Source organism: Alligator mississippiensis, chromosome 4 (assembly GCF_030867095.1).
Source record: "Alligator mississippiensis isolate rAllMis1 chromosome 4, rAllMis1, whole genome shotgun sequence".
NCBI lineage: Eukaryota > Metazoa > Chordata > Crocodylia > Alligatoridae > Alligator > Alligator mississippiensis.
Genome location: NC_081827.1, coordinates 210,555,890 through 210,582,624, shown reverse-complemented (window position 1 = coordinate 210,582,624; position 26,735 = coordinate 210,555,890). Strand labels below are relative to the sequence as shown.

At 39.5% G+C, this 26,735-nt stretch overlaps 1 protein-coding gene across 1 annotated transcript in view; it reads right to left on the bottom strand.

Moving 5' to 3' along the window:
• The window catches only part of OLA1 (Obg like ATPase 1), a 180,541-nt gene that overhangs the window by 52,121 nt on the left and 101,685 nt on the right, over positions 1 to 26,735 (bottom strand). The window contains exons 6-7 of the mRNA XM_006275540.4: positions 13,827 to 13,907; positions 13,452 to 13,549 (exon numbers count right to left, since the gene is read on the bottom strand). Coding sequence (XP_006275602.1) covers positions 13,452 to 13,549; positions 13,827 to 13,907 — 179 coding nt within the window. The remainder of the gene's footprint in view (positions 1 to 13,451; positions 13,550 to 13,826; positions 13,908 to 26,735) is intronic.

Below are 26,735 nucleotides of genomic sequence, written 5' to 3'. Positions count from 1 at the left end.
CGGTTCTGCAGGCAGGGACATGCAGGGAGCGGATCACAGCTCTGCCTTGGGATTCAGTCCTGCACCATCATAGCACCAAAATCCTGGCCCCAGCCCTGCATGCCCACTTCCAAACATCACTCCCTGACCACCCGGAACCCTATCCTACCCACCAAGTTGCACCCCTGTGAAGAAGTTGTCACTGCCAGGATTTCCAGGAGGTGAGTCCAGCCACTGCACCACCTTAGCCCTGCTGCACAACCGGGAGTGGTGGGAACAGCTGCACACACTATGGTCCAGGCTGCCCCCCATGGGACCAAGGGACCTGCTGAGGGCCAGACAAAATCCCTTGGTGGACTGGTTCCATCCTGCGGGTCATATTTTGCCCACCCCTGGATTACACTGATATCTAGGAACAGAACCAATGCCTACTATGGTAGACCTATATTATCCACATTGCCTTTCATAATGAAAGCACCATGTATATATGCTTGTTTGTATCCTCCCCACACTGCTTAAGAGAAAGGAACACAACTAAAGAACCCTAAATTTAACTCCTTTTTAGCAAACAGTTGCATAAGCCAACAAAATAGCAGCCATCATTTCCACCTCTAGTGAACCACCCACACCATAACTACAACAAGCTATGCAGTGAACTCAAAAGATAGAGGGCCTTATTAAATGTTTATGCTTTAGACTTTACTGATAATAGAAGCAGAAGACCAAAAGGTTCCAAGTGATGGGATGTCTATTTTATGTTTTCTACATTAAATGACTGTTAGCTTACAGTCAAACATTCACAATTAAGAAATTAAGCCGGCCTATGGAACCTCTATTTGTATTGCTCATGCATATTGTCTTAAATTATATGATCACAAGCTTTTCTGTCCAAGAGCCCTCTTTCTCAAGCCCTTGGCAGACATTGAATTTACTGTGCAATTAACACATTAATCACAAAGAAAATTGTGAAATGCCTCATGTTCACAGAATTTATGACAGGATAAAATGGCAAACGAGCCACAAAGATTTTTACGTGTTTAATCTGTCCACATTTAATTTAATGTGGAATGTCTTTGTGGCTGGTTTGTTTCCAGCTTTAAACTGAATGTTTGGCATGTGTCCTAGACCTAGGGTGGCCATTGCCAACAATTAGCTGACTGCTGGCATCAGGCAGGAGACAGCCTCAGATTCTAAACTGGGACCCAGAGCTGCCCCCTGTCAAATTACATGGAGGCATCCCTGAGTCCCAGACCTGGGGCTGCTCCGTGTCCTGTACTCCAGGGCTTTATATCACCCCATGAGGGGGGAGTCAGTCAGCATCTGGAACTTGGGAACATGCAAAGACCTCTGCTGCAGCCAATGCCATCATGCATTGGGATCTGAGGAATTTTATCCCCGGTTCCCAAAACTGTGTATCCTACCCATGCATGGCTAGATGCACTATTTTTGGTCCTGGGTTTAAAATGCCTCAGATCTCAATTGTACAATCATATTAATGTCTGCCAGCAGCCACACATATAGTATACCTTACACATCAAATGGGAAGATCGCCACATAAATGCCAACATCCTCGCTGAAGCCAATGTTACCAGCATCGACTTGGTGATCCTCAAGCAGACTGTGACAACTGTAGGTGTTGTAGGACTTGCTGCCACTGCCCTAAGCTCGTTTTCCTACAGACGGTGACAGGGTGGACCTTAGCTGTGGATCACCTGGTCTGCCAGGAAGTTGGTCTTATGTTTTCTCTCCTGCCATGACTTTGATGATATTATATTGCTAGGAGGCAAAGCCCAAGGTGATCCTGCCTGTTCTCAATCCCCATTTTCTTCTGTAGGACTCCAAACCTCCCCTTTACCCCACCCTAGCCTCTCCAGATGGCACTCGTAGTTCTCTGCAGCCAGGCCTTAAAACTGTCTGTTGGTCTATTTTTCCACCCTCAGCCACCAGGATAGCTGTCAGCTTTGGTTAGGTGCAACACCCTTCCAGGGCTGGCATTGGCCTGCGCTCAAATATTCAAAGAAAAAGCAAAAACCTGACTGCTCTCAATCTCTTTGCCAAACTCAGTCCATGTCCCTTTTACCTGGGGTCAGGCTCTCATGTCCTAATCACAGAAGAAAAAAAAAATCAGTTAGTTCAGTCACTGCTCTGCACAAGTCTGCCCCAGCTTACTCATGAGCATTCACAGCCCCAGTGGGATCTCTACCATGTGCAGCAAGGCTCTAACCTGGAACAGCAATTCTTCTGGCCTCTTCCCCTGGATCCTCAGCTGTCACTCCACTCCAGGGATTATCAGAAGCTTTGTGTGTGCAGGCCTCTGCCTGCCTCCTTCTCAGTGTCACACCCGCAGCATTACTTCAGCAAGTTTCTTCGTAACACTTGCCTGCCAAGACGCTCAGCCACTCCTCTCTCTGTGGCTTGCGGGGAATTGATCCCCCCTGACCCTCTTCTGGGGCCAGAAATACCTCAGAGCAGCCTCCCTCCCCAATCCGGAGTGAGATGCTGCTCTGGAAGTGTGGTTATTGCTTCTCTTCTCTTCTGGTCTCCAGCTGCAGCCCCACTGGCTCTCCATGCTGTAAGTGTTGCTTGCTTTCACTTTCCCTGTCTGTTGATGCTGGCTGCTTTTCTTCTCCTGACCTCCCCTGCCCAGCATGTAAGGCACTTCAGGGCTTTTGTTTGTTCTCTCTCACTCCTTCACACAGACATTGTGTACATCCATCTTCACTGGAGCCGACATTGTGTGAGGATGCCGGACTCCCAGCTCCCAAGACAAGTGCTCTACTCCTAGCTTAGTAACTGGCTGTATTACAGGACCTTCACCTTATCCAGGAAATGCACAGCCCCACTAGGGGTAACGCCTTGCTGGACCTGGTCCTGGCCATGGGGGATGACCTGGTGAAGGGACTGAAGGTCCTTGACCACCTGGGCAATAGTGATCACCACCTGCTAGATTTCACTATCCAATGCAGGGTGTCAAGGGCTTACAGCAAGGCTAAAGCCCTTGACTTCAGAAGGGCCAACTTCAATGAGCTTAGGAGTCTAGTGGGGGAGGCACTGAGGGCCCAGAAGGTAGAGGAGATGGGAGTTCACGAGGGATGGTCGTACCCTAAGGGGCAATCCTCCAGGCCCAAAGGATAACAGTCCCTGAGAGAAGCAAGGGGGGTAAGAGTGCTCAGAAACCCCCTTGGCTCAGCAAGGGCATTCAGGAATGCCTGAGGACTAAAAGGGGGGCGTACAACCAGTGGAAGGGAGGAGCTATCACCAAGGAGGAGTACTCCTCCTCGGCCCGTGAGTGCAGGAGGGCTATAAGGAAGGCCAAGGTAGAGATGGAACTCAGGCTAGTGTCCAGGATTAAGGACAACAAAAAGTTGTTTCAAGTACATTGGGAGAAAGAAGAAGGCACCAGGCAATGTAGGGCCCCTGCAAGACGCAAACGGTAATCTTGTGGCTATGCCAGATGAGAAACCCAATATTTTTAACAGTTTCTTTGCCTCTGTTTTCTTGAACAGGGACCAGGACATCCCACCTACCAGAGGTAGGGACAATCTCAGGGATAACTCTTTCAGGCCTTCAGTCAGTGCAGATGCAGTTAGGGATCTTCTGGAAGGGCCAGACATCTTTAAATCTGCAGGTCCAGATGCCCTCCACCCAAGGGTGTTGAGGGAGCTGGCAGGAACCATCGCGGAGCCCTTGGCCCAGCTGTATGAGCATTCGTGGTCATCTGGCCAGGTGCCAGGGGATTGGAAACTGGCTAATGTGGTCCCAATTTTCAAGAAAGGGAGGAAGGAGGACTCAAATAACTATAGGCCTGTAAGCCTCACCTCGGTGTTCGGGAAGATCTTGGACAGAATCATCAAGGAGCACATCTGTGGGGGGCCTGCAGGGGAGATCATGCTCAGGGGCAATCAGCATAGGTTCATCAAAGGCAGGTCCTGCCTGACCAACCTGATCGCCTTTAATGACCAAGTAACTAAATCCTTGGCTGATGGTGTCGCTGTGGACATAGTCTTTCTAGACTTTAAGAAGGCCTTTGACACTGTCTCTCACCCCATCCTCATCAATAAATTAAGCGACTGTGGCATTGATGCCTACACAGTTGGATGGGTAAAAAATTGGCTGATGGGGCACACCCAGAGAGTAGCGGTGGACGGGTTGTACTCAACCTGGCAAAATATGAGCAGTGGGGGACCCCAGGTCTCGGTCCTCAGGCCCGCACTGTTTAACATCTTCATCAGTGACTTGGACAAGGGGGTGGAAAGCACGCTGTTCAAATTTGCTGATGACATTAAGATGTGGGGCGAAGTGGACACACTTGAAGGGAGAGGCTGCAACTAGATTTAGACAGACTACAAAAGTGGGCAGACGAGAATAGGATGGGGTTCAACGTAGACAAATGCAGGGTGCTGCATCTTGGGAGAAGGAATCCACAGCATACATACAGGCTGGGGAGTTCCCTTCTTGAAAGCACAGAGGCGGAAAGGGATCTCGGAGTCATTATTGATTCCAAGATAAACATGAGTTTATCTTGGAGTTTATGAGATCGTGCCTGACCAATCTAGTCTCTTTTTATGACCAGGTTACGAAACGCCTGGACACAGGAGGAGGGGTGGATGTCGTATACTTGGACTTCGGGAAGGCTTTCAATACGGTATCCCACCCCATACTGGTGAACAAGTTAAGAGGCTGTGACTTGGATGACTACACAGTCCGGTGGGTGGTGAATTGGCTGGAGGGTCACACCCAGACTGTCGTGGTAGATGGGTCGGTTTCGACCTGGAAGGGTGTGGGCAGTGGGGTCCCGCAGGGCTCGGTCCTTGGACCGATACTCTTTAATGTCTTCATCAGTGACCTGGACAAGGGAGTGAAATGTACTCTGTCCAAGTTTGCAGATGACACAAAGCTATGGGGAGATGTGGACACGCTGGAGGGCAGGGAACAGCTGCAAGCAGACCTGGACAGGTTGGACAAATGGGAAGAAAACAACAGAATGCAGTTCAACAAGGAGAAATGCAAAGTGCTGCACCTAGGGAGGAAAAATGTACAGCACACCTACAGCCTAGGGAATGACCTGCTGGGTGGCACGGAAGTGGAAAGGGATCTTGGAGTCCTAGTGGACTCCAAGATAAACACGAGTTGGCAGTGTGACGAAGCCATCAGAAAAGCCAATGGCACTTCATCGTGCATCAGCAGATGCATGACAAATAGGTCCAAGGAGGTGATACTTCCCCTCTATCGGGCACTGGTCAGACCACAGTTGGAGTACTGCATGCAATTCTGGGCGCCACACTTCAAGAAGGATGCGGATAACCTGGAGAGGGTCCAGAGAAGGGCCACTCGTATGGTTAAGGGCCTGCAGACCAAGCCCTACGAGGAGAGACTAGAGAAACTGGATCTTTTCAGCATCCGCAAGAGAAGGTTGAGAGGCGACCTTGTGGCTGCCTATAAGTTCATCACGGGGGCACAGAAGGGAATTGGTGAGTATTATTCACCAAGGCGCCCCCAGGGGTTACAAGAAATAATGGCCACAAGCTAGCAGAGAGCAGATTTAGATTGGACATTAGGAAGAACTTATTCACAGTTCGAGTGGCCAAGGTCTGGAATGGGCTCCCAAGGGAGGTGGTGCTCTCCCCTACCCTGGGGGTCTTCAAGAGGAGGTTAGATGAGTATCTAGCTGGGGTCATCTAGACCCAGCACTCTTTCCTGCTTATGCAGGGGGTAGGAATCGATGATCTATTGAGGTCCCTTCCGACCCTAGCATCTACGAATCTATGAATATACTATGAATCTTGATATACATCAACCCTCATCAAGACAGAATCCAAGGATGAGGAAGTAGAAGGATTGTGGGTTAGGCTACATGGGGGGCAAGGAGAAAGGGATTTGGTGGTAGGGGTCTGCTACACACCCCCACATCAAGGGGAAGAAAGAGATTCGGGGCTCCTGAGGCAACTCTCGGAGACCATAAAAGCTAAAGAGGCGGTAGTCATGCGGGACCTAAACTACCCGGACATCTGCTGGGAGTCACAGACAGCAAAGTCCCACCGCTCACAAAGGTTTCTAACCTGTGTACAGGACCTCCACCTGACACAGGAGGTACACGGTCTCACTAGGGGGAATGCCATACTGGATCTGGTATTGGCAACGGGGTATGACATGGTGGGGGACCTCCAGATCGGTAGCCATCTGGGGGACAGTGATCACCTAATAATAGAATTCACCATAAGACGTCGAGTGGGTAAGGTAACTAGTAGGGTGAAAGTGCTAGACTTTAGGAAAGCTGATCCCCAAGATCACTCTGTGTCTCACTCTGGGAACTGTGCAGGTTCCTGAGAGCCCCTAATTTTAGACATGCATAAAGGTGACCTAAAGCCACCTTTGTCTCTACACTACTCAACAATACTGGGCAGAGATCTGATGCACTAAACTTTAGACAGTTAAAGTATACAAGGCCCAGATCACAGAATTCAAAAAGCTCTTTCTAGTTTATCTCCAAATGAAAAAAACAAGAGATCCAGGCAATGGAACCTATGATTCTGCTCACCCTAACTAAACAAATGTCTGAATCCACTTTCTGATCAAAACAGTCTGATCAAAATAGAATAACTACCTGCTACAGGAGCTGGCAATTTTTCTCTAAGCCATTGGCCAGGACAACCCAGTTCCCAACCACAAGCTGGGTCACTTACATGGCACATCAGTGTCAGGGAGAGATTTACTTGTGTCTGTGCCATGGAACTGGAAACTGTGCATGCACCAGCACTGCTTCTCCCAGCCCCTCACTCCATGGCTGGCCTTCTAACCCAAGGAAACCTATGCTGGGGCTGATGGTAGGGAGGGGAGAAGTGGGAGCAGCATGGAAGTAGCCTGGAACAAGTTGCTCTGGCCAGAAGCTATGCATGGCTCCACTAGTCCATGCTCCTTGGCTGCAGTAAGAGTACAGCTTCCAGCTGGAAGGGAGCTGCACCAGGTCTGGGGAGCTGGAAGCTGCTTCCACATTACTCCCACTTCTCCCCACCAAGCCCAGCCCCAATGCAGATCCTCTCCAGCTGGAAGCTGTGCCCAGGCTGCAGCCTACACAATATTTAGTAAGCACCCAAAACTACTGGACATTTTTCATCTTAATCTGTCTATGCCTCAAGCTTTGACTTCATTAAACTGGAAGACTACCATCCCCCTCATTTCAAAATATGTGAAGAGTAATTGGTGTTTGTGAAACATCCAGGCCCCCTCTACATGATACACTTAAGGCACAATTAACCAGTTAGTCATGCCTTAAGTTGTGACCCAGCTACACATTTAACCAATTAATCATGTGATAAAACAAACAATAAGTTACGTTATTCTATCAAAAATGTTTAATAACTTTCCAACTAGTTCTAATCACATCATTAATTGAAAATGTGGCCAAGTGCTCCCCTGTGGCTGGGAGCCCATCAACTGGGAGTTCCCAGCCACGGAGGTGCATCACTCTCTGCCAGCCCCACAATTGACAAGGCTTGCAGTGGTGGTGGTGTTCCTGGCTCTGTCCCGCTGTGAACTTTGTAAACTGTGGGGATTGCAACTGGGAGAATGCTGCCACTCCCCTCCCCACCTGCAAGCCTCATACGGTACAGAACTCGCAATGGGGCCAGCATCGGGAACACTGCCACTGCTGCAAGCCTTGCTGGCTGCAGGGCTCAGCAGGAAGAACGTTCCACCTTTGCGAGCCCTGTAGCTGATGATGCTTGGATCTACCTGCCACCCCCGCTGAGAGCCCTGCAGCCGATGACAATGACCCCACTGCAAGCCCCTGTGAGGCTCTCAGACATGGGAGCTGGTGCAGGGGGAGCCCAGGATCACAATCTTGCCTACATCTGCACCAGCAATGGGATCTAATGGGTGATCCCACATTTGTGCCTCCTGTCATGTACATGGGGCATGGCAAGAGGCACAACTGTGTAGATCACGTGTTCGATTCCATTGCACCTTTACCTGCATTTGCAGAGGGGGCCCCAGATGCTGTAGTGAGGAACATCATAAAAAAAAATTCCATGATGAAAATTAATAATTCTTACTTCAGAGAAAAACTGAGTAATATGTAGCAAATAAGGCATAAAGATCATTTGAACAACAAAGTGTTTAATAGCTGCACACTATACAAGCAGCTCAGCATGCCATAGTGAAAGTCAGGTGCCCTGTGGAAAAAATACAGTATGTAATCATGTAATTCAAACTGTATCATGATGTATATACATAATAGGGCTGAATTAAGATTGTGTGGATAACCTCAATCCCAACATTTCTTCTTGAATGCCCCATTTTACAATCTTAAAAATATTTTGCAACGAGCATGTATGTGCATCAAATATGCAAAAATATGCACTTGAAGGTCCTTTTAATGATTTAATCACCTTATCTTCTTAGTATATATTCACTATAGCTTAAAGTCTGAGTATGAGGCAAGGGGCTAAAACATACATTTCAAAAAAGAAAATAGTTTCTAAAATTATGAAAAAAGCAGCATATCTTAAATCACTCAAAAAATAAACATAGCAGCTAATCAAAACCAGAGTCTTTTTTATACTTTATACTATGATTTAAACAATTTTGCATGGAAAGGGTTTTTAAGAACATGCTGTTCTTTCCAAGAGCACATTCATTTATCTTGCTTTAACTATACCACCTTGAGATGAGAAATCTTCAATGTACTGTGCTTGAAGATACACCAGAAATAATTCAGAAGACATTAGTACAGAACTCAACTCCTTTCTTGTTAACCTCATCACAAGAAACCTGCACTTTGGAATTTGTAATAACTACATTCAGATTTTCGGGTGAAATTTAAGGGGTATGGGTTGATCCAACACGCCATAGTTAGCTTGGGACCTACTCTTTTTAAACAAAAGAGAACTTTCTTTTCCTGTGTTATAGTCACAGCTGGAACAGAGAGCCATAAAATGGAGCCCCTATAGCTATAAAACAAGTTACTGATGGATGTTTGTTAGGCTTCAGAGCATACTGTAAAGTCCCCCTCTATCAGTGAGCATATATATAGGGGGCAAAAAGAAGACAAGAGGGGCCTAAGATTATGCTTTTTTTGTCTAGCTTTTCTTGTTGTGGAAAATTTGGCAGCTGTTCTGCTGTTGCTCTTTTTCTAGGTTTTATGTACTATGATTTTTTAGGGGCCCTAGAACATTTGGATAGGTCTTTTTTCTTCTTGCATGTTTGGTTCTATGAATGACAAGCACCATGAAGAGAGCTAGCTATTTATTGTTATTTCACATGCTCAAACTGAAGGCTAAAAACAAAAGAGAAAAGAAAATACAAATAAAAAGTAAGTGTTCTCTGCTCTTTTCCTTGTCCTGTGACAGCACTGCATACACTTTTCTTTCTTCACTGGCCTAGGCAAATTTGACGTGCTCACCAAGAAGTGAGTTACAGTTTAGTTCATTCTCAGTCTATTGAATCACCTGCTTTCCTTCCAACATCTCTCTTCTCAGAGCAGACTTTCTATTTCTTGACTGAAAAATGTAGAGACAATGGGAAACAAATGTAACAGAATTTCAGTAGTTTAATCTGCAGCCTAAGATATCCAGAAGGTCAATCTTGATTGTTCTAACTGTTCGTATTAGCTTTAAAACCAATTAATATAATTTTCACATTATACTTATTTTTATTATAAATTACATGATATGCACATAGTAAGAAAAAAAGTGGTTTGTTCTTCCACTAGTTAAAATTTACAAGTATATAAGTGTTTTCAAACCAGAATTAAAGCTATCTGGTAATGCCAGAAATTCTATCACAAATATATTAAGGTTCATAAATAAAGTTTTACAAAATAATCCAAATAGTGTTAAATCTATTCCTAATTTCCCATTTGATATATTTTTAAAAACCACTTTCAAATAGTCATTAAACACTATTACAGCTTCATAGTGAAAAAATTACATCTAAATAACAAATTTGGATTCAAAGATCAATTTGCAAGGAATGTTGATACATATAGTTTATCAGTGTTAAGTGTGTGTGTTGGGGAGGAGTCTGGCAGGGGGGAGGGTGGGAATATATGAACCTATCAAAATCAGCAGTTATAGAGATGCAACAGTACATTCTTGTATTAGTTTGTTTGACATATTTCATAATTGGACGCTGTGTTCTAACCCTCTTAAAGCATCAAAAAAGCCAAGACTGAAATTTAAACCCTTAATCATGTGAAGGTTTGACAAGTCTGATGTCCTATGCTTGCTTGGTATATTGGGGCTCAGGTAGGCAGTTTTAACTGAAATTAATATGCTGTATTCTGTATATGTTGTTATGAGTAAAACTAGTTCATGTTTAGAATATGTTAATCTTGCAGGTCCCTAAAAATTAACAGTGTCATAAAAAAGCTATAGAATGCTTTGACAATTCATTTACAGAATAGAATATGTAATAGAAGAATGGTTTCAGTGGATTCCCCTATACAATATCATGATTACTGTCATCTGATCATAACACAAGTACAACTAACACAGCTGCCATGTCAGCTTCTCTTCAGGGGCTAGGTCTTAATCATAAATCAGCTGAATGACTAATTCAACATTGTTAAAACCAGCAAGTAGCTGCTTGGAGCCATTCCAGTTTTTACATCTTTCAAAAGGTCAATACACCTACTCAAGCACACAATAGTCCTATCTTTCACAGTGTTTTCTTCTTTTTTAGGATTGAAAAATAACATGTTACCACTTAAATGTAAGTATGTTTTAACTAGCAATTAAAATGTTCATTAATTCTGAAAGGGTGACCCAGTAAAACAAAGACAATTTTAGTTTTCCTCTTGCATCCACAATCAAAAACCTCTCCTCCTCTTTGCTGATGCTTTAAATACTTTTCTAGTTGTAAAAGACCAATGAAAACATTTACTGCTGAGTATTTCCTGTATTAACCTCAACTGTTAAAACAATATCACGAATTAAACTCAATAAGAAACTTTGCTCATTGAACAACTAACCAAAATGCAGCTCTGATTAAGAACATGAACCTAAAATAATCACAAATTAAAAGGCATCTAGCAGTAAAATATATTCTAACCATTTGTATCCGTTTGTACTGCCACAAATGATGAAAGCCTACCATTAGCATCCTCCATAGTAAAATTTATTCTGCACTTTAATACAAAAGCTATGTTGCATAAACAGAGGATTTAAAGCTGTAGCAGAGTGGCTGAATGAAGGAAAATGGCAATCTTGCTGGCTCCAGTAGATGCCATTCCCTATCACACAATGTTTCCCACTCATAAATACATGACAAATACTTCCTCAATCATTTTTTACGAGCAGGGATGCACAGGGGGTAGTCAATGGCTAGCTTGAGGGAAAATAGGAACAGCAGGAGGCAGAAACTGTACTGAAAATGGCTATGTGGTAAATTCCCTTCTGGAACATCACTCAGCTACCCGGGCTTTGATCTTTCAGCTACTATTACACTAACATCCATGAGATCTGGATTTTAAAAAAAATCTAAATCATTAGTTGTGCATAGAAATAGTTAAATCATTTTATTATATGACTTCCCAATTTAAACATCTAGATTTTTACAAATTAAAAATTGTAAATTACACAAAGGTTTGCTTTCTACTGGCTATAACCATATCATCACCACAACTGGTCTCACAAAAACAGGGGGTGACTGGAGACAGCTAAATCACAGACTGGCGTCTCCTAAGTAGTCTGTCTACTATTAGGGTCTGGGAAATGGTATTTACTGTACAATTAGAGCTAGTAAGCTCTACCTGTAATCATCCAAATACAGGTGTGAGGATCCCTTTTGGACAAGGAAACTGACTCATCCATTTTCACATAACTCTGGTGCCTGTAGAGTTATAATAACCCCCAGGAAACTTTGACATGTGCACTTAAACCAGGATGGTAGTGTTTACTGCATTAAAGTCAGGTGATACATTTTTTTAAAGAATTCCTTTTTGACTCTAAGAATTTAATGAATTAATTGTGCATTTACAAAATGTTCTGCCAAGAAAGACCTTACTCAAAACAACAGAATCTGACTTACAACAGGAAAAAGAAAAAGGTGTCTTGGTTCCTATAAATTTTCCACGTAAAAAAACTGAATTTTCCAAATTCTTACCATTTAAAGGTTAAATCTAACTTTTTGGTTTTGGTTTTTATTTTTTTTAAAACACAAATACAAAATGTCTTGGAGTAGCAACAGGACAGTTTTAGTTGCAGTAATTTCACAGAATTTATTCTAATGATTTATTGGAGTTAACCATCTGACATTAATTATTGTTTTGGCTTCCAGTCTATGAATGTTTATTTTTCAGTTTAAAGCCTTCTCACTCTTTGATATCATATGGAAATGAGAATTTTTAATAGAAAATTGAAACCATGTGCATCTAAGTACTTAATGAAGTACAGGGAGAAACAGAGGGCATATTTTAGGCGAATTCAGACATTCTGCATTGGATACTTCTGATTGGTTTGGATGACTAAATGCATATCTGTTCACAAGTACACATATGTATACCAGAAGTTCAAAACCTCACAAATAAAGTGATACACACATACAGACAAGTATGAAATTTGTTGTTTATGCAATTTTAAACACAAAGATATTAAAATTAATCTTTACAGCATTCTGTTCATCTGTCCCTCCTCCCCAAACTATCTCATCTGTAGTTTCTTATAACAAGATTATGTGGTGTGTTTTCCCAAAATGGATCCCCACCATGTCACCACCAATTGGATCTTCATCCAGTTCAATGAATGTCTGATAGGCAGTTTTCAAAATCACCATGCACCTGAATCATAATATTGACATTAAGAAGAATACTTAAGTAAAAACTGCACATGGAGGAAAAAAATACTACCTGTAGGAAAGATGACAACTTGTAAGAGTAAGGGTGGTCAAAGTAGGCCTACACACTAAAATCAAACTGTAAAATGTCTTCTTGTGTGTGTGTATGCATGCATGCATGCATGCATGCATGTGCATGTATACACAAATACCGACAGTGGCAAGCAATGCTGGCACTCGCATGCAAATGGGAAGCATATTGTTGAAATGGTCAACATAAATTTAAAGTCACACTTCAAAATATTTGTGCTCCAATGCAAATTACTCTTTCAGCATATAAACAAATGAAAAAGTTTTTAAGCATCACTATTTAAGTGACATTTGAAAAAAAAGTTTTAAATAAGAGTAATGGGTCATAACCATTTTTAAATATTTATTTTCCTAACAGGTATCAAGTCTCTCTAAAATTCTAAGAGGAAAATTAGGATTTGCTTCTTTTCTGTAAATTCATTAGAGGCTTTAACTCCATTGTACGTAAACAGGATTCCAACGGAAATATTACAAATATAAAAGCAACAGTAATTTATATTAATAAAAACAACAAGAAAAACCTTTAGTATTATAATATCAAGGAATTATGCACCTTTCAGAAATGTGAAACTAAAAAGGCGAATTTATATATTTAACCAGAGTAAACTCACCATTTATTTTTCTTTCTAATGTAGCATTTTTCAGAGAGGTTAACCAAGTAGATCATTGGTTTTGAGGTCAAAAACAAGTGTTTGTTCAACACATCGATCTAAAAGCGAGAATATAAGATAGAATTTTAAAAACAGATGTTATAGTAACTTGAGCTAAACAACTGTTTATAACTCAGTTTCTTTTTATTCTTCGTATTTAAGAATGCAAACGATTGTTTAAATATCAATGTTATACTTCAATAAACATAAAATTTACTAATAAACAATACACTATAAGCATCATGGATTCTTTTTATACATTTTTAGCAAAGACAGACAGAAGCAGGTAGCAATGTTAAGAGTCAAAGAACGGGGTAGTATTTATAGCCTACCTACCTCTTTGTCATTCCAATCATGATAGAAGCGGACAGGCTTCTTTTCATCTATTACCCAGGTTTTGATTTTGCACATTATGTCCTATACAGGATTAAGAAAAACAAAGTCATTAAAGTAGATGAAGAAGAAGAAACTCAGCTGGATACCAGACAATTAATTTTCCATAAACAAGATATTTTGATACCAAAACACAGAATGTACAATCAAATTAAAAATTAGGTAATAACTTTTAAACACAGCCAAGCAAATATATTTACATTTTTTATCTGAGAAGTTAAAAAAAAAATTACCATTTTATATGCACTAAAAGGTACACTGAGTGTTAATACCAAAAAAAAAAAAAATCCTATGCATTTAACTTGTTAATTATAGTATTTTCAGTAGGTTCCTTCTTCATCAAAAAATTAGTAGAGCTCATAAAACATATGTAAAAATCCAGCACATTTTAGACTGCTTTTCCAACTCAGTAAGACGCAACATTTCAGTATCCAGCGGGTAAGACCACATACACTATAAACATGCTATTAAGAAACGGGAATGGGTGGGAAAATACAGAGTGAATATATTTTTTAAATTGTTAGCAAAAGAAACTGAGCCTATTATTGATGATCCACCCTTCAAGAAATTAATTCAACTGGCCAAAGGCCTTTTTATTCTGCATTAATTTTTCGCCAACACCTTCTCCCTCCCCTAAAAAATGAAACCTGCCAAAGCCTCCATTACACAATGGCAAGAGCCTTGCACTGGTGACCTCCAACCAGCTGCATTCACTTTCAGAACATCTCTCTCTGCAGGAAATCTAAAGGCCTTTTAGTTAGCAAGCTAGTGTGCATTCAGAAGGAGTAACTGCAGGAAGAGCCCAATGTGCTTTGTTTCTCTGGCCTTTCTTCACAGAAAGATTAATCATCTGTGAAATGGAAACGGCAAACAGCAAGTGACACAAACTGAACCCTTCAAGCCTTTCCTCATCAGTTTTGTGGTTCTGAATCTGAAAGCTGCGTGTGGCAAGGTTCTCCTTACAGGCAGGTGTTAATAAAAGGCTCTTGGGTCTGAAAGGTCAAACTTGCCTCTTATAGGAGTAGTGCATTTCAGAGTCATCTATTTTTGTGGTAGATAATTTATGGTCATGCTTTAAATAATATATTTCTTGAAAGTTATCATTGACATAATTTAGAATTAAAATATTTAGCATACAAATATTTAACTCCTTCAATGTTTTTCGATGCATAACTATTTATTCTCACTGATCTGTAGGGTAAACATATTTATAAAACAGTTATAAATAGCCTCACTATTTAGTATACCTTCTCTTCCCAGTCTTGCCAATGCTTTAGGGGAAAAACAAGGAAAAAGCTCTTCTTAATCCTCAGATCCTGATTTGAAACCCTCCAGGAATAGGACTCCCCACAGATTTTAACAAGGAAGGGGCACACTGAAAACTTTTAATGAAATCTAACATGTTCTGACTAAGAATAATCACTTTTACTCTTCTATAACTGAATTTCACTCATAAATGTTAAAAAGTGGCTAATATAACACCATTTCCTACAAGGAGAAGATCAAAGTGCTATATTACAAATGCATTATGATTAAAAAAGCACTGTGCAGCCTTGCTATTAACTGTTCTTTAAACCCTAAAAGGCTTCCCATAGATCTCACTTGGCACTGCATATACAACCTTTGACAAGTAATGTAGACCATTTTTATTCATTGCCTAAAATTGTAGGCAATTATGTGCGTCACACTGGCCACCTGCAAATTCTGAATGCCTGCTCCAGTTGTCAGAGCAAAAAAACTAATGTCGGAGGGGATTAATCTAGGGGGAGAGAGTCCTCTTTAATGGCTCCAGCAGGTGAAATGGCCCAGCTGGTTACTATGATGAGTGGCCAGAACAGCTTATGTAGAGACATGCAACAAGATTACACATAAAGAAGAAAACAGTGGTACCATCTTATCTTTAACCCTATGTGCTTTTCTCCCCCCATTAATTAATAAAAATAGATATAGGAAGTAATAATACTTACACGTACATTTTAAATGTAGAGTGCTATTCTTAGCTTTTTTTCATTTTAAGAAATATTACATTTTCAACCAATCCTGCTAACTAGTGAAGGAATTTTGCGTAATTTTTCAGATTTTAAAATAAGTTTGGATATCCTTAAAAGCCCCATGAAAAGGGCTTTTGACATTATAAATTTCCCCAATAGCAATACATTATATTACATTAATTAAGGACACTCAAAATGGAGATAAAAAATTTGAAAGGAATTACGTTGTAATTAGAGTTCTTTGAATGTAGTATTTTTCTTAGAACCATACGCTAGTCTTTCGGGGCCAATTAGTTATATTTCTGAAGTTGTCTGTATGAAAGGGTGAATATATCAAAATTGATATGCCCAGGTATATTTTTGATTTAGCCCCTAATTATCCCAGCAGAAGACATAAAAGGACACGGGCAGTTAGGTGGCTTAGAACCTCCAGAGAACTTCAACGCAGGTGCAACAAGAAATGTTTGTCCTCTCTGTTAAGTAAGTATATTCTATAGATGCCACACAAAATTATATAAGGGCTGTAGTTTTAATAGATAGCATATGCAGGATCAGTAATACAAACTTTTCCTCTAACTTGACTGCTTTAAACTGACATGTAAATCCACGTTGACACATATAAGAATCTAAGTTTTCAAGGTGTTAAGATTTAGGTGCCTAACTTTAGGCAGCCAAATCCACAATTGCCATCCTACAGGAATACTTAATTGCAAACTCTCCTCACAACTGTCTGTCAATTTTCATTTTGTTAACCAGAATTTCGTAAAGCATATATAGTTGCATAATTTCAAGCTTATTTATCATCTGTAAACAGAAATTAACTGAGTATCAGACAACTTCTCTTTAGAAAAGACACAAAAAAATTAAACTAAAACTAACATCTGTCTGATCTCAGGATTTTTTTTCTTGGCGGGGTGAAGGGGAAAAGAAGAAAGGGAGGAGATAAAGGGAAGAATTTGGAAGTAACTCCTCTAAACCAGAAAAATATTTTTTTTCTCTACTGCAATCCTGAGACAGTTTGTCGGTAGAATTTAAAACAGGTAGCCTGAAAAATTAAAGAAGAGGAGATGAACTAAGGTTTGCTGACATCCATGCCAGAGTCAGACTTAAATGAGACCTGATTTGATTCACGAATGACAATAAGAACAAAGGCAACTACTGCTGCATATTTCTCATGCAGCAGCTGCCTCAGTGTTCTGGGGTAAAATAAAACAAACAAGTAAAAAAAGCAAACAAACAAGATATTTTCATGTTTTATTTAAAATTTTATATTATTTGTTGTCTAGTTTTATTTGCTGCTTCTATTTAGGCTTAAGAAAAAGAATGTTAATTTACCTGTTACCTTATGTGACTGAGATTCATTCATTCACAAATCATTCATTTACAAATATCTAATCATCAACCTAGGTGTTAGCACTGGCCTAAACTGAAATACAAAGAGATGATCTGACTTGTTACATCAGGAATGGTCAATCCCATTCTTTACTTTGATGTCATTCTTTCACCAGAGAAATGACCTGTTTCTGCCTGCTTAACAATGAACATACACTCATTTCTTGTCTGGGTCAGAAATGCTAAAAGTCAACACTGCCCACATACAGCAAAGTAAGAGGAAATACAACAACTACCATGAAAAAGTCAAATAATATGACAATTTTTGGCAACACTTTCTGAACATATTTTTGACAACTTATGTAGCCAACCATATTTGACAAACTAATGATTGTCCATTTGTCTCTTTGACTTGTGATGGTGCCCTTCAGGACTGACCTCTGGAGTCTTTTACCTTTGTAGGACTAAGGGTGAACCCAGTAAATCCTGGCAGTTTAGAGGACAACAAATAAATACAGTCAAGTTATGTTTACTAGCTCAGGGAATTTCAGATACTGATACAGGGAAGAAGAAAAATATGTACTTACTCATTAAAGGCTATTAAATACTTTGGGTGAATGAAAGTAGTAATATGTCACTGTGCCAAATATTCTGTACAGCATCAAGGACTAAATATAACCAAGGTTTGAAAAATTTACTTGCCTACCTAGCACAAAGTAAATCAGAAGCTTTCTGTTCTAAACTGGAAGGGCATGTCATTAATTTCTACAGAATTTAAGTTTTTATTTTTAATAAAAAGGTAAGTTGGTAGTTGTAAAGATTATTCACTAGATATTTAAAAGTCTAAATGCAGTCCTTCCACAGTCTGCAGATAGAGTTTGTAAGAGCTCAGGAAGAGAAACATAACCATTGAAAGTTTGATGGCACACTTACTGGGGAAATGATAAATAATGAAGATTTTTCACTGGTACATAGTGATATAGATTGTTAGTTAAGCTGGCCCAGTGGTTCTCAACCTTTTTAGACTCAGGGCATCCCTTGGAAAATGCCAGCAGTTGGCTTTCACTTGTTTTTTGACCACATAAAGGTAATAGGGCAATTCTTCTGTTGCAAAGAACTCAGAAAGACCAAAGCAGGTCAGAATGCTTTTGACACTGGATTCCTACTTCAAATCTACAGGTTTAATCTTGTGAATCGTATATGGTGAATTATGTTTGTGTATATATTGGGCATCATCCTGCAACATCTTTAAAATGATCTTGCAGCATACTGGTTAAGAATCACTGAGGCACAGGCAAATAAAATGTGCTTTGATAATGCCATACATCTGAAGACAAAAATAAAAATAAAGGATATACCATAATTACATTATAGGGAACTCCATCTTTGGGTCAGAGTAGATAATCAGTTGAACATGAGTTTCCACACTCCACAGACCAAACAGACTGTGATCTTTCAATGTATAAACAGGAGAATATTAAGTAGGAATAAAGAGGTTTTATTATTGCTGTATTTGGCACTGTTGTGGCCATTACTGGAACAGTATGTCCAATTGTGGTATCAACTCTGCAAGAAGAAGACTAAAGAACTAAAGAGGGTTCAGAGAAGAGCCATGAGAATGATTAAAGGATTCAGAAACATGCTTCATAGTGAGAGACTCAAGAAGCTAGTCTGATAACAGACTATATAGTTGTACATACATAATAAACAGCAAAAACTCAATGACTGGAAGCTGAAGCAATACCAATTCAGATGAGGAACAAGGCACATATTTTTAAACAGTAAAAGTATCTAAATTTTAAAAGAAGCTACTTAGGAGTACAGAGGATTCTCCATGTTTTGAAAGCTCAGTTCAAGATTAGACATTTTTCTAAGAGTTATACTCACAGCTATTAGACTGAAATGAGAATTAAATTTAAGGAAATCTTATGCTCTATGACAGGGGTTTTCAACCTTTTTTAATAGGTGTACCCCCAGCAGCCCCCTTTTTTAGTAAGTGCTCACCCCAGGGGGGTGAGCAGCCAGATGCAGAGCTATCATTTAAGGGTGAGCAAAAAGAATTGTGGGACTGCAATGGGAGGTGTCCATACCAGTGCCATCAATTCTTCCATTCAACTGTAAACAAGAGAACTGGTACAAGGCAGCACCTGTACGAGCACTGAGACCCAAAACAATTACAGTACCATTAAATACATCAGTTAAAACATTATAAAGCATCCAAGGTGGCTCCATTTGTGTTGACTCCAAAAATTCTTCAGTGTAGACAAACCCTGTGAGTCCTGGAGAAGTCTGCAGTTACGGAAATACATTTGTGTTAACTATGCCTGTAGCTTTTCAAAGGAAAAGGCAGATGCATTATGTGAAAAGGAAAGCTATACATTGATAGATAGATATTTTCAGTACTAACATTCCCTAAAATTCAGGATACAGACAAACTTCACTGGGAGAAAACCAAACAAAATGAAATCATACCCCTCCTTTCTAAAGAAGTCTTACTCATCCTAGGGCTTGTCTGCCCATGGAATTATTTTAGAGTAACTCTATGGGTGAAGATGTTTCATCCAGAATAGGAATACCTTTTCCTAATTAGGTTAATTCACTTTTGAAGTAGATTAATCGAGAAAAGGATACGGTATTCTCATTCCAGAATGGGTGTCCATCTATTCATAAAAAGATTAATTCTGGTATAACTAGCTAACAGGGCAGTCAGATATCAACATTCATAAAAATTCACGTTAAGGCAAAAAGACCAATTATAATCATCTGATTTGATCTCTTGGATAACACAGAACTTAAAACTTCCCTGAAATAAAGGTTATGTTTTATGTTATTCTGGACTAACTGGCTAAAAGAGATCACAAAAAAAAAAATTATTGCTCATTGCATAATTCTTAGACCATCGTGGCTACATATCTCCTACACTACCAGAACACAGAAATTGAAATCTACCACTTAAAATGGAAAATCCACAACTTAAAAAACACTAAATAAAGAATGCCTTGCATTTGAAAGCTTGTCTAACTTTATCCCAACCAAGCAGTTGGTTCAGTAAAAGACAGCACCAAAAAATCCTTTCATATTTAAACATACTCTTAACCAAGATTCTTTGCAAAAGTCATAAATAAGTTTTAATAGGAAAAATTAGCCTTGGCACAGGCTAGTTAAGCAAACTTCTGTATGCACACTGATACAGCAAAGGAAGTTACAATATGCACTCGACCCAAAGCATTAACACCAAATCATTTACAAACATCTGTCACAAATATTTTTCTGGTAAATTTCGAAGTGTTCCTTAGAAAGAACTCTAATTTCCTCTAAATAATCACATTAAGTAAAGTAAACAGTCCACTAAAGATTTTAAGGCATAATTACATGCATCTGTAATAGAAATATTTTCTTGAAGCCCTATGATTTACTGCTTAAGCTACTAATTACAAAAGAAAAGCTATTGGCAAAAAGTATGTTAATAAAGTACATACAAGACTTTCCCCAGCTTTCGGTCTTCCCCCCCACCTTCTTGAGTGGGAAGAACTAAGCCAACAAAATAAGACTAAAGGAATGAATAGAAATTAAGTATGGAAAACAATGAAGAAACTTCTGAAAATTCTAACTGACAACTTCTGTCATAGACATTTTTTTTGATCCATCAATGGAAACCATGGAAAGCATATGAGGTTAGAGATCAGAAACATTCCGTTTTTCAGAGTATTATGGGAAGAAATGTTCATCACCCTGTTTGGATTGAGTTTATTTTGGTAAAGAGAAAAAAGTTCATATCTAGTCAAAGTGGGAGGAGGTATCAAGTGAAGTTCCCCAGGTGCCTGTCCTGGGTCCAGTTAGCTTTGTTAATGGCTTGCAGAGTCTCCCAATGCCTGAAGAAGGGTGTTCATGCCCAAAAGCTTGCAAAGAACTTTTTTCCAACTACTTTAGTTGGTCTAATAAAAGATATCACATCTACCCAAAGAACCTTGTGTGCCTATGTCCTTAGACCACCACAGATGCAACCAACAACCCTGCAAATACTGTACTTGGACTGGAATGATCAAATGTACAAATTCAAAAAGAGCAGCAGTCAGGCTCCAGTACTTCAGAAAAGGACCTAGGGGTTAGAGTACATAAATATGAGTCTGTGTAATATTTCTGTAAACCAAACTAACAGAATACTGAGATGTATTAAACATCCTATGCAAGTGATAGGAAGTGATTCTTTTGCTCTATTTAACAATAGTGGGGCCTCATCTGGTGTACTGTATCCAGTTTTGGGCATCACACTTCAGGAAAGAAATAGATAAATTCCAAAGAGTCCAATAGAAAGCAACTGAAATTATCAAAAGTCTAGAGCAGGGGTAGGCAAACAGCAGCAGAGGGGCAGAGTGTAGCATGAGAAGGCATTTTGCTTGGCATGTGCCCCTCAAGGTGAACGGTGGGGCTGCACTGCCACAACAAGGATCAGGCCCCTCGTGGTTCCCCTGCCATCCGCCTCTGGTCATGCCAATATCTTACAAGTCGAGGTTGTCGAGAACATGGTCTAGAGAACATGGCATAAGGACGATGGGAAGAGCTGGGGTTGTTTAGTCTGGCAAAAAAGCAACTGAGGGGAAAGTAACAAAAAAAGGTCAATATAGAGGTCTTCAAATACAAAACAGGGTATTATAAAGAAAATGACAATCCTCTCTTCTCTGTGTCCAGAGGGGAAAAGAACACTGGGAAAGGAGTGGCCTCAAACAAAAGAGTGGCCTGAAACAAAAGAGACTGAAGTTAGATACTAGGAAGAACTTTCTAAGTCAGAAGGTGGTCATGTTTTAGAACAGGTTACCTTGAGATAGTGTGGAATCCCTGTCCCTGGCTGGGTTTAAGTACAAATTAGGTATACACTTGGCTGTGCTAATTTAGATAGGAATGATCCTGCTTTGAGGGGGGTGGGGGTTGGACCAGATGACCTCCAGGGGTCTCTTGGAGCCATATTTTTCTCTGATTCTATAATTTACAGCGGACAACCTAAAATAATACATCACAATGCAGATAGATTGTTTTTATTATCTAAATTTTAATTATCTAGATTATTATAGAATTTTTAATCATCTGAGGCTTTGGGACAAATTTGTTTATTACAGAATAAGTAAGTCAAAGAGTAGAAATGTAGATTCATCCAAAGCCATGTAGCCTATATTTCTTGATGTTTATACATTTACCCTGTCACTCATGTCAATCAACAATGCTGATTTAAAAGATCTTCAGCTGCTTTCTTCAAAGCTTCAATGGATTTTCTTTTATTTCAAAAAATGACGTTCAAGTTTTCATTTTATTGTAAAGATGCTAAACTATATCCTGGGAGTATAGATGGCTCAGATAGAGGTGAAGGAATTCAAATCTATCAGATACTGATACTAACTTAATGTCACTGCCTTTCCACCACTAAATCATAAACCTGTACAAACAGAACTAGTTACATTCTACTGATAAAATGCATACATTAATTCCATTGCCACAGGTATTTATTTTGGACTCTTGGCAGTTCAGCAAAAACACCAAGAATTAAATGAGACACAGATCCTTTGAATGTCATCTACATGATAAAGAGCGAAGGCACACTGGTAGGGTAGCATGAGAAATAACACAGATTCTCCTGTACCTATTATAAATATATAGGAGCCTTTTTTCTCCAGAAACAACAATCTTAAACACTAAATTCACATATTTATAGAGAGCCAATTTTAAAAAATGGAAGTGGAAGAAGTTGATGCGCTTAATAAAGAGTTTATTCCAAGATTTCTTTCCCGAAAATGACACACTGTGACATCTCTCGTACTGGATAATTACTTGATTTCTCTCCAATACGTCTATATGATGCCGTTTACAAAACAAATTAACTGGTGAAACTTCAACCAGAATTACCTGAAATGCTTTTGAAATGATTCCTAAAATACTTGATACACGCAAATACAAAAGTGTATGACAGACAGCGTGCATGAAAATATCACCACTCACATTTGGAAGTTTTTAACTTCAACAACTAAAAAGAGACCGATTCAGAAAGAACACAGTTTCCCTGGAAAACTGCACGAGTATAATTGTAAGGATACAGAGAGAACACAAAAATGTATGTAAAAGGAACCTGTTCCAAATCCATACCAAATTATGTGATGCTGATCTTGGGCTACGATACACCACTGATTTTTAAGCAGGACTTCAAAATGATTTCACTGATGTCTCCATAACAGAAGTTGGCTACTTTTTCTGTTGACAGGCGATCAAGAAATCATTTTCCAAAGAGACTTCAAGAACAGTTAACACCTTATTCAACATCAAAACTAGCTCACTACACAGAAGCTGAACCTACCAACTGTAATCAATCTGGATTTTGAGATGAGAAATGGTTTAAAATGGGAGAGTTTAGATTATATAGATTAATGTGTAGGCAGTTGGATATACTGTGGTTCATCGTACCTGCCCTTTCTCATCTGTCAGGCATTATTTTTTTCAAGTGTTTGGAGATTTAAAGTTTCTATCCAAAAAAGGCCACCACCACAATAGACAGGATTTTGCAAAGCAGGGAAGTCCTACTCACATCCACAGAAAAGACAAATTCTACTTTCAACTATGGACCACAAATCAGTTTTATACTCTCTCTTCAACCCAAAGTGAACTCCCATTGATGTCAAAAGTTTGCACAAAGATCATAGGCAGAATTTTTTTTTAATTTAAGTAGCAAACTTTTAGTACATTATTATTAGATTAAATATCAATGGGAAAATATGCTTGCCCTTAAGCATGAATGCTATTTCTAAATTTTATTTCTTTTCTTCCATGTCCTCCTCCTCTTCTTTCCTTAACTTTTCAGGTCTTTTCATCAATAGATCTCAAAGCACTTTAGAAAAGAAGAGAAAGAAAAGTGAGGAAGATATTATTGTAGTTACACATCTTTTTGTTCAGAGGGAAGGAGAGCACAAGGTAAAGGAAATGAAGGTAGAATAAGTGAGTATTTATATTTGATTGAACTGTAGTCATTCAAATTTTTTTTCAATCCACCTGTTCTCTTGGGAAAATTAAACGTAGAGAAAATCCTTTGAATTTCTCTGAAAGAGGTGGCCTCACTGGATAAAAACAGGAATGGGAAGGAGGGAGAGACCAGAACTTTACAGAATACCACCAGTTAAAGTAACTGCTAAAGCCATTTTGTTTTCTCTTAAATTTTGGATCCATTCCCCTGAAAAAATGGAAATATCTATAAAAGATATAACTGAAAAGTCAAATAAGCCTACCTGGCCTACTTTCTGTTGCATGATTCACTTCTCGAAAGGATGGGAGATTCACAATTGCAGATAATGAAATGAAAGTTGCAATCAAACATTTCCCTTCTTATACATATAGCCAGTTTTAAAACCTATTCTTAATAAGAAATGTTAGTACAGTTTTGTATACCCAAACAGGAGAGCCAGGACACTGTAGCATTTACAAAGCCATATAATCCACATGGTGACAACATTACACATTATCTTCCATAGGGACCTTTCCTCCCACATCACATGGAAACGGACAATTCAAAGATGGAACAAACTAGGAATGTACAGAAAAAACAAATAAACACCCAATATACTGTTTTAATTTGTAGTTGACAAATAAAAGATAATTTACCCTATCAATAATATGTGCAAGTCACGAGGCAGGTTGACCTTGTGGGTTGATCTACTTCAGCTTTTTTCTTTACATTTCCCCAGCCCAGCTCCTTGTCACTCCAGTTAAGGGAGAAATAAGTCGGTCATTGTGCCCAAATTTTTTGTACACTGAGCACATGCAAAGGGTCTACATGCTCTTCAATACACAGAACATGTTAAAGGATAAAAACTGAAGTTCATCATAACCTGGTGAATGTATGACCAGGACCATCCCTCTTTAGCATCTAGGAAAGGAAAAAGAAGTTACAGTCCTAACCATATCACCAGTCCTACTGTTTTGCCTTGAGATTTGCAGATCCTCACTATCTATCTTTTCTGGTGACTGGTCTATAAGGCTGATCAGGAGTAAATTGGTGAATAATCAGGGTTTAAAAAATGGAAAAGGTCTTTTTGCTTTTGTTCACAACAATGTATTTACTTATTACAGGAATCTATAATTTATATTGCACGTACAGAGGTGTGTGCTCTGCATATTACAGGCTTATTATGAACCAAAATCCTCTTTAAATCCCTTTATAAATTTCATATCTGGATTTAATATTTTAACTCATTACTTTCTTAGATTTGAGGCTTATTTGTTTGAAGTTTTGTAAGTTTAATTAGGAGCGAAATTAATTTAGCTATAAAAATATGAGCAACTCTATCATGAAACAGAATAATGGTATTCTCTTACTGGAGTACCTGTTAACTGTACATGGCAGACATCAGTCATTCTGTTTAGAGGTTTCTCAGTTTTATGCAACAGGATAGAGAGGCATACAGCTGGTAGTAAACATTTCCTCAGTCTTAATACAGGAGATGCACAAGATGTGGTGACCCATGATACTCTACACAGGTTCATACTAGCATGCTCAAGAAAATGGACAAGAATATTCCCGCTACATTCATAAGGGCAATTCTGAGCAAAGTAAGGAAAGAAAATAAGACCACCCTAAGACCTAGACTAAACATTTTGGTTTTGGCAGTTTATAGCAGAAGCAAATCTCAGCTTCTGACTCAGCAACAGACTTTAGGCTTTTGGTGTAAAGCAACAAAAGCAACAGGCTGAATTTTACAATGGTTAATAAGTCAGGTCAATTCCTCCAAGGAGAATGGTATCCTATTTACAGGTGGCAATGACAAGCCATCTGGATGCCAGTTGAGAATCTGTAGCATAACAGTGGAAAACACTAACTATGGAGCCATTTAGGCCAGGATGACTTCATTTGACATTAAGGTCAATAACACTGCATATATTACTAAGCAAGTTTAGACTGAATTAAATCAGTTAGGATTTTAACACAAACCTGTCTCAAGCAAGTGTTTACACTATAAGTAAGCCTTCAAAGGGTTCACTGGTGGTCCAATGCTTCCATCAAGAAAGGAAGTATTTCTTTTATCTGATGCAGTTGGTAACATAATATCACACAAATAATCCAAATGCCCAATACAGCTTACCAATAAAGCTACCCTCAGCTTAATATGGAGATAAGACAGGAAACAAAAAATAAATGTTATTCATGTCAGGGCCCCTCTAGATATTCAGGTAAAGGTGTGATAAGATCGGATGCATGATCCGCACAATCCACATTTGCACAGCAGGATGTGAAATTGTAGGATCCAGCATCAGAGCCTATCATGCCTTATTGCCAGTACAGGGAGAACCTGGAATTGCCATCGTAGGCTCTCCCTGCACTGGCAAGTAGAAAGCTCCAGCAGTTGTGAACCCCTAGCTGATAAGGACTCACAGCTATGGCAGCACCCCAAAGCTGCCAGGACTGAGAGTTCTATACAGGCAGTCCTCTGACTTAGGACACAATTGGTTCCTGAAAACTACATCTTAAGTCGAAACCTCGTAACTCAGAACCCATTTT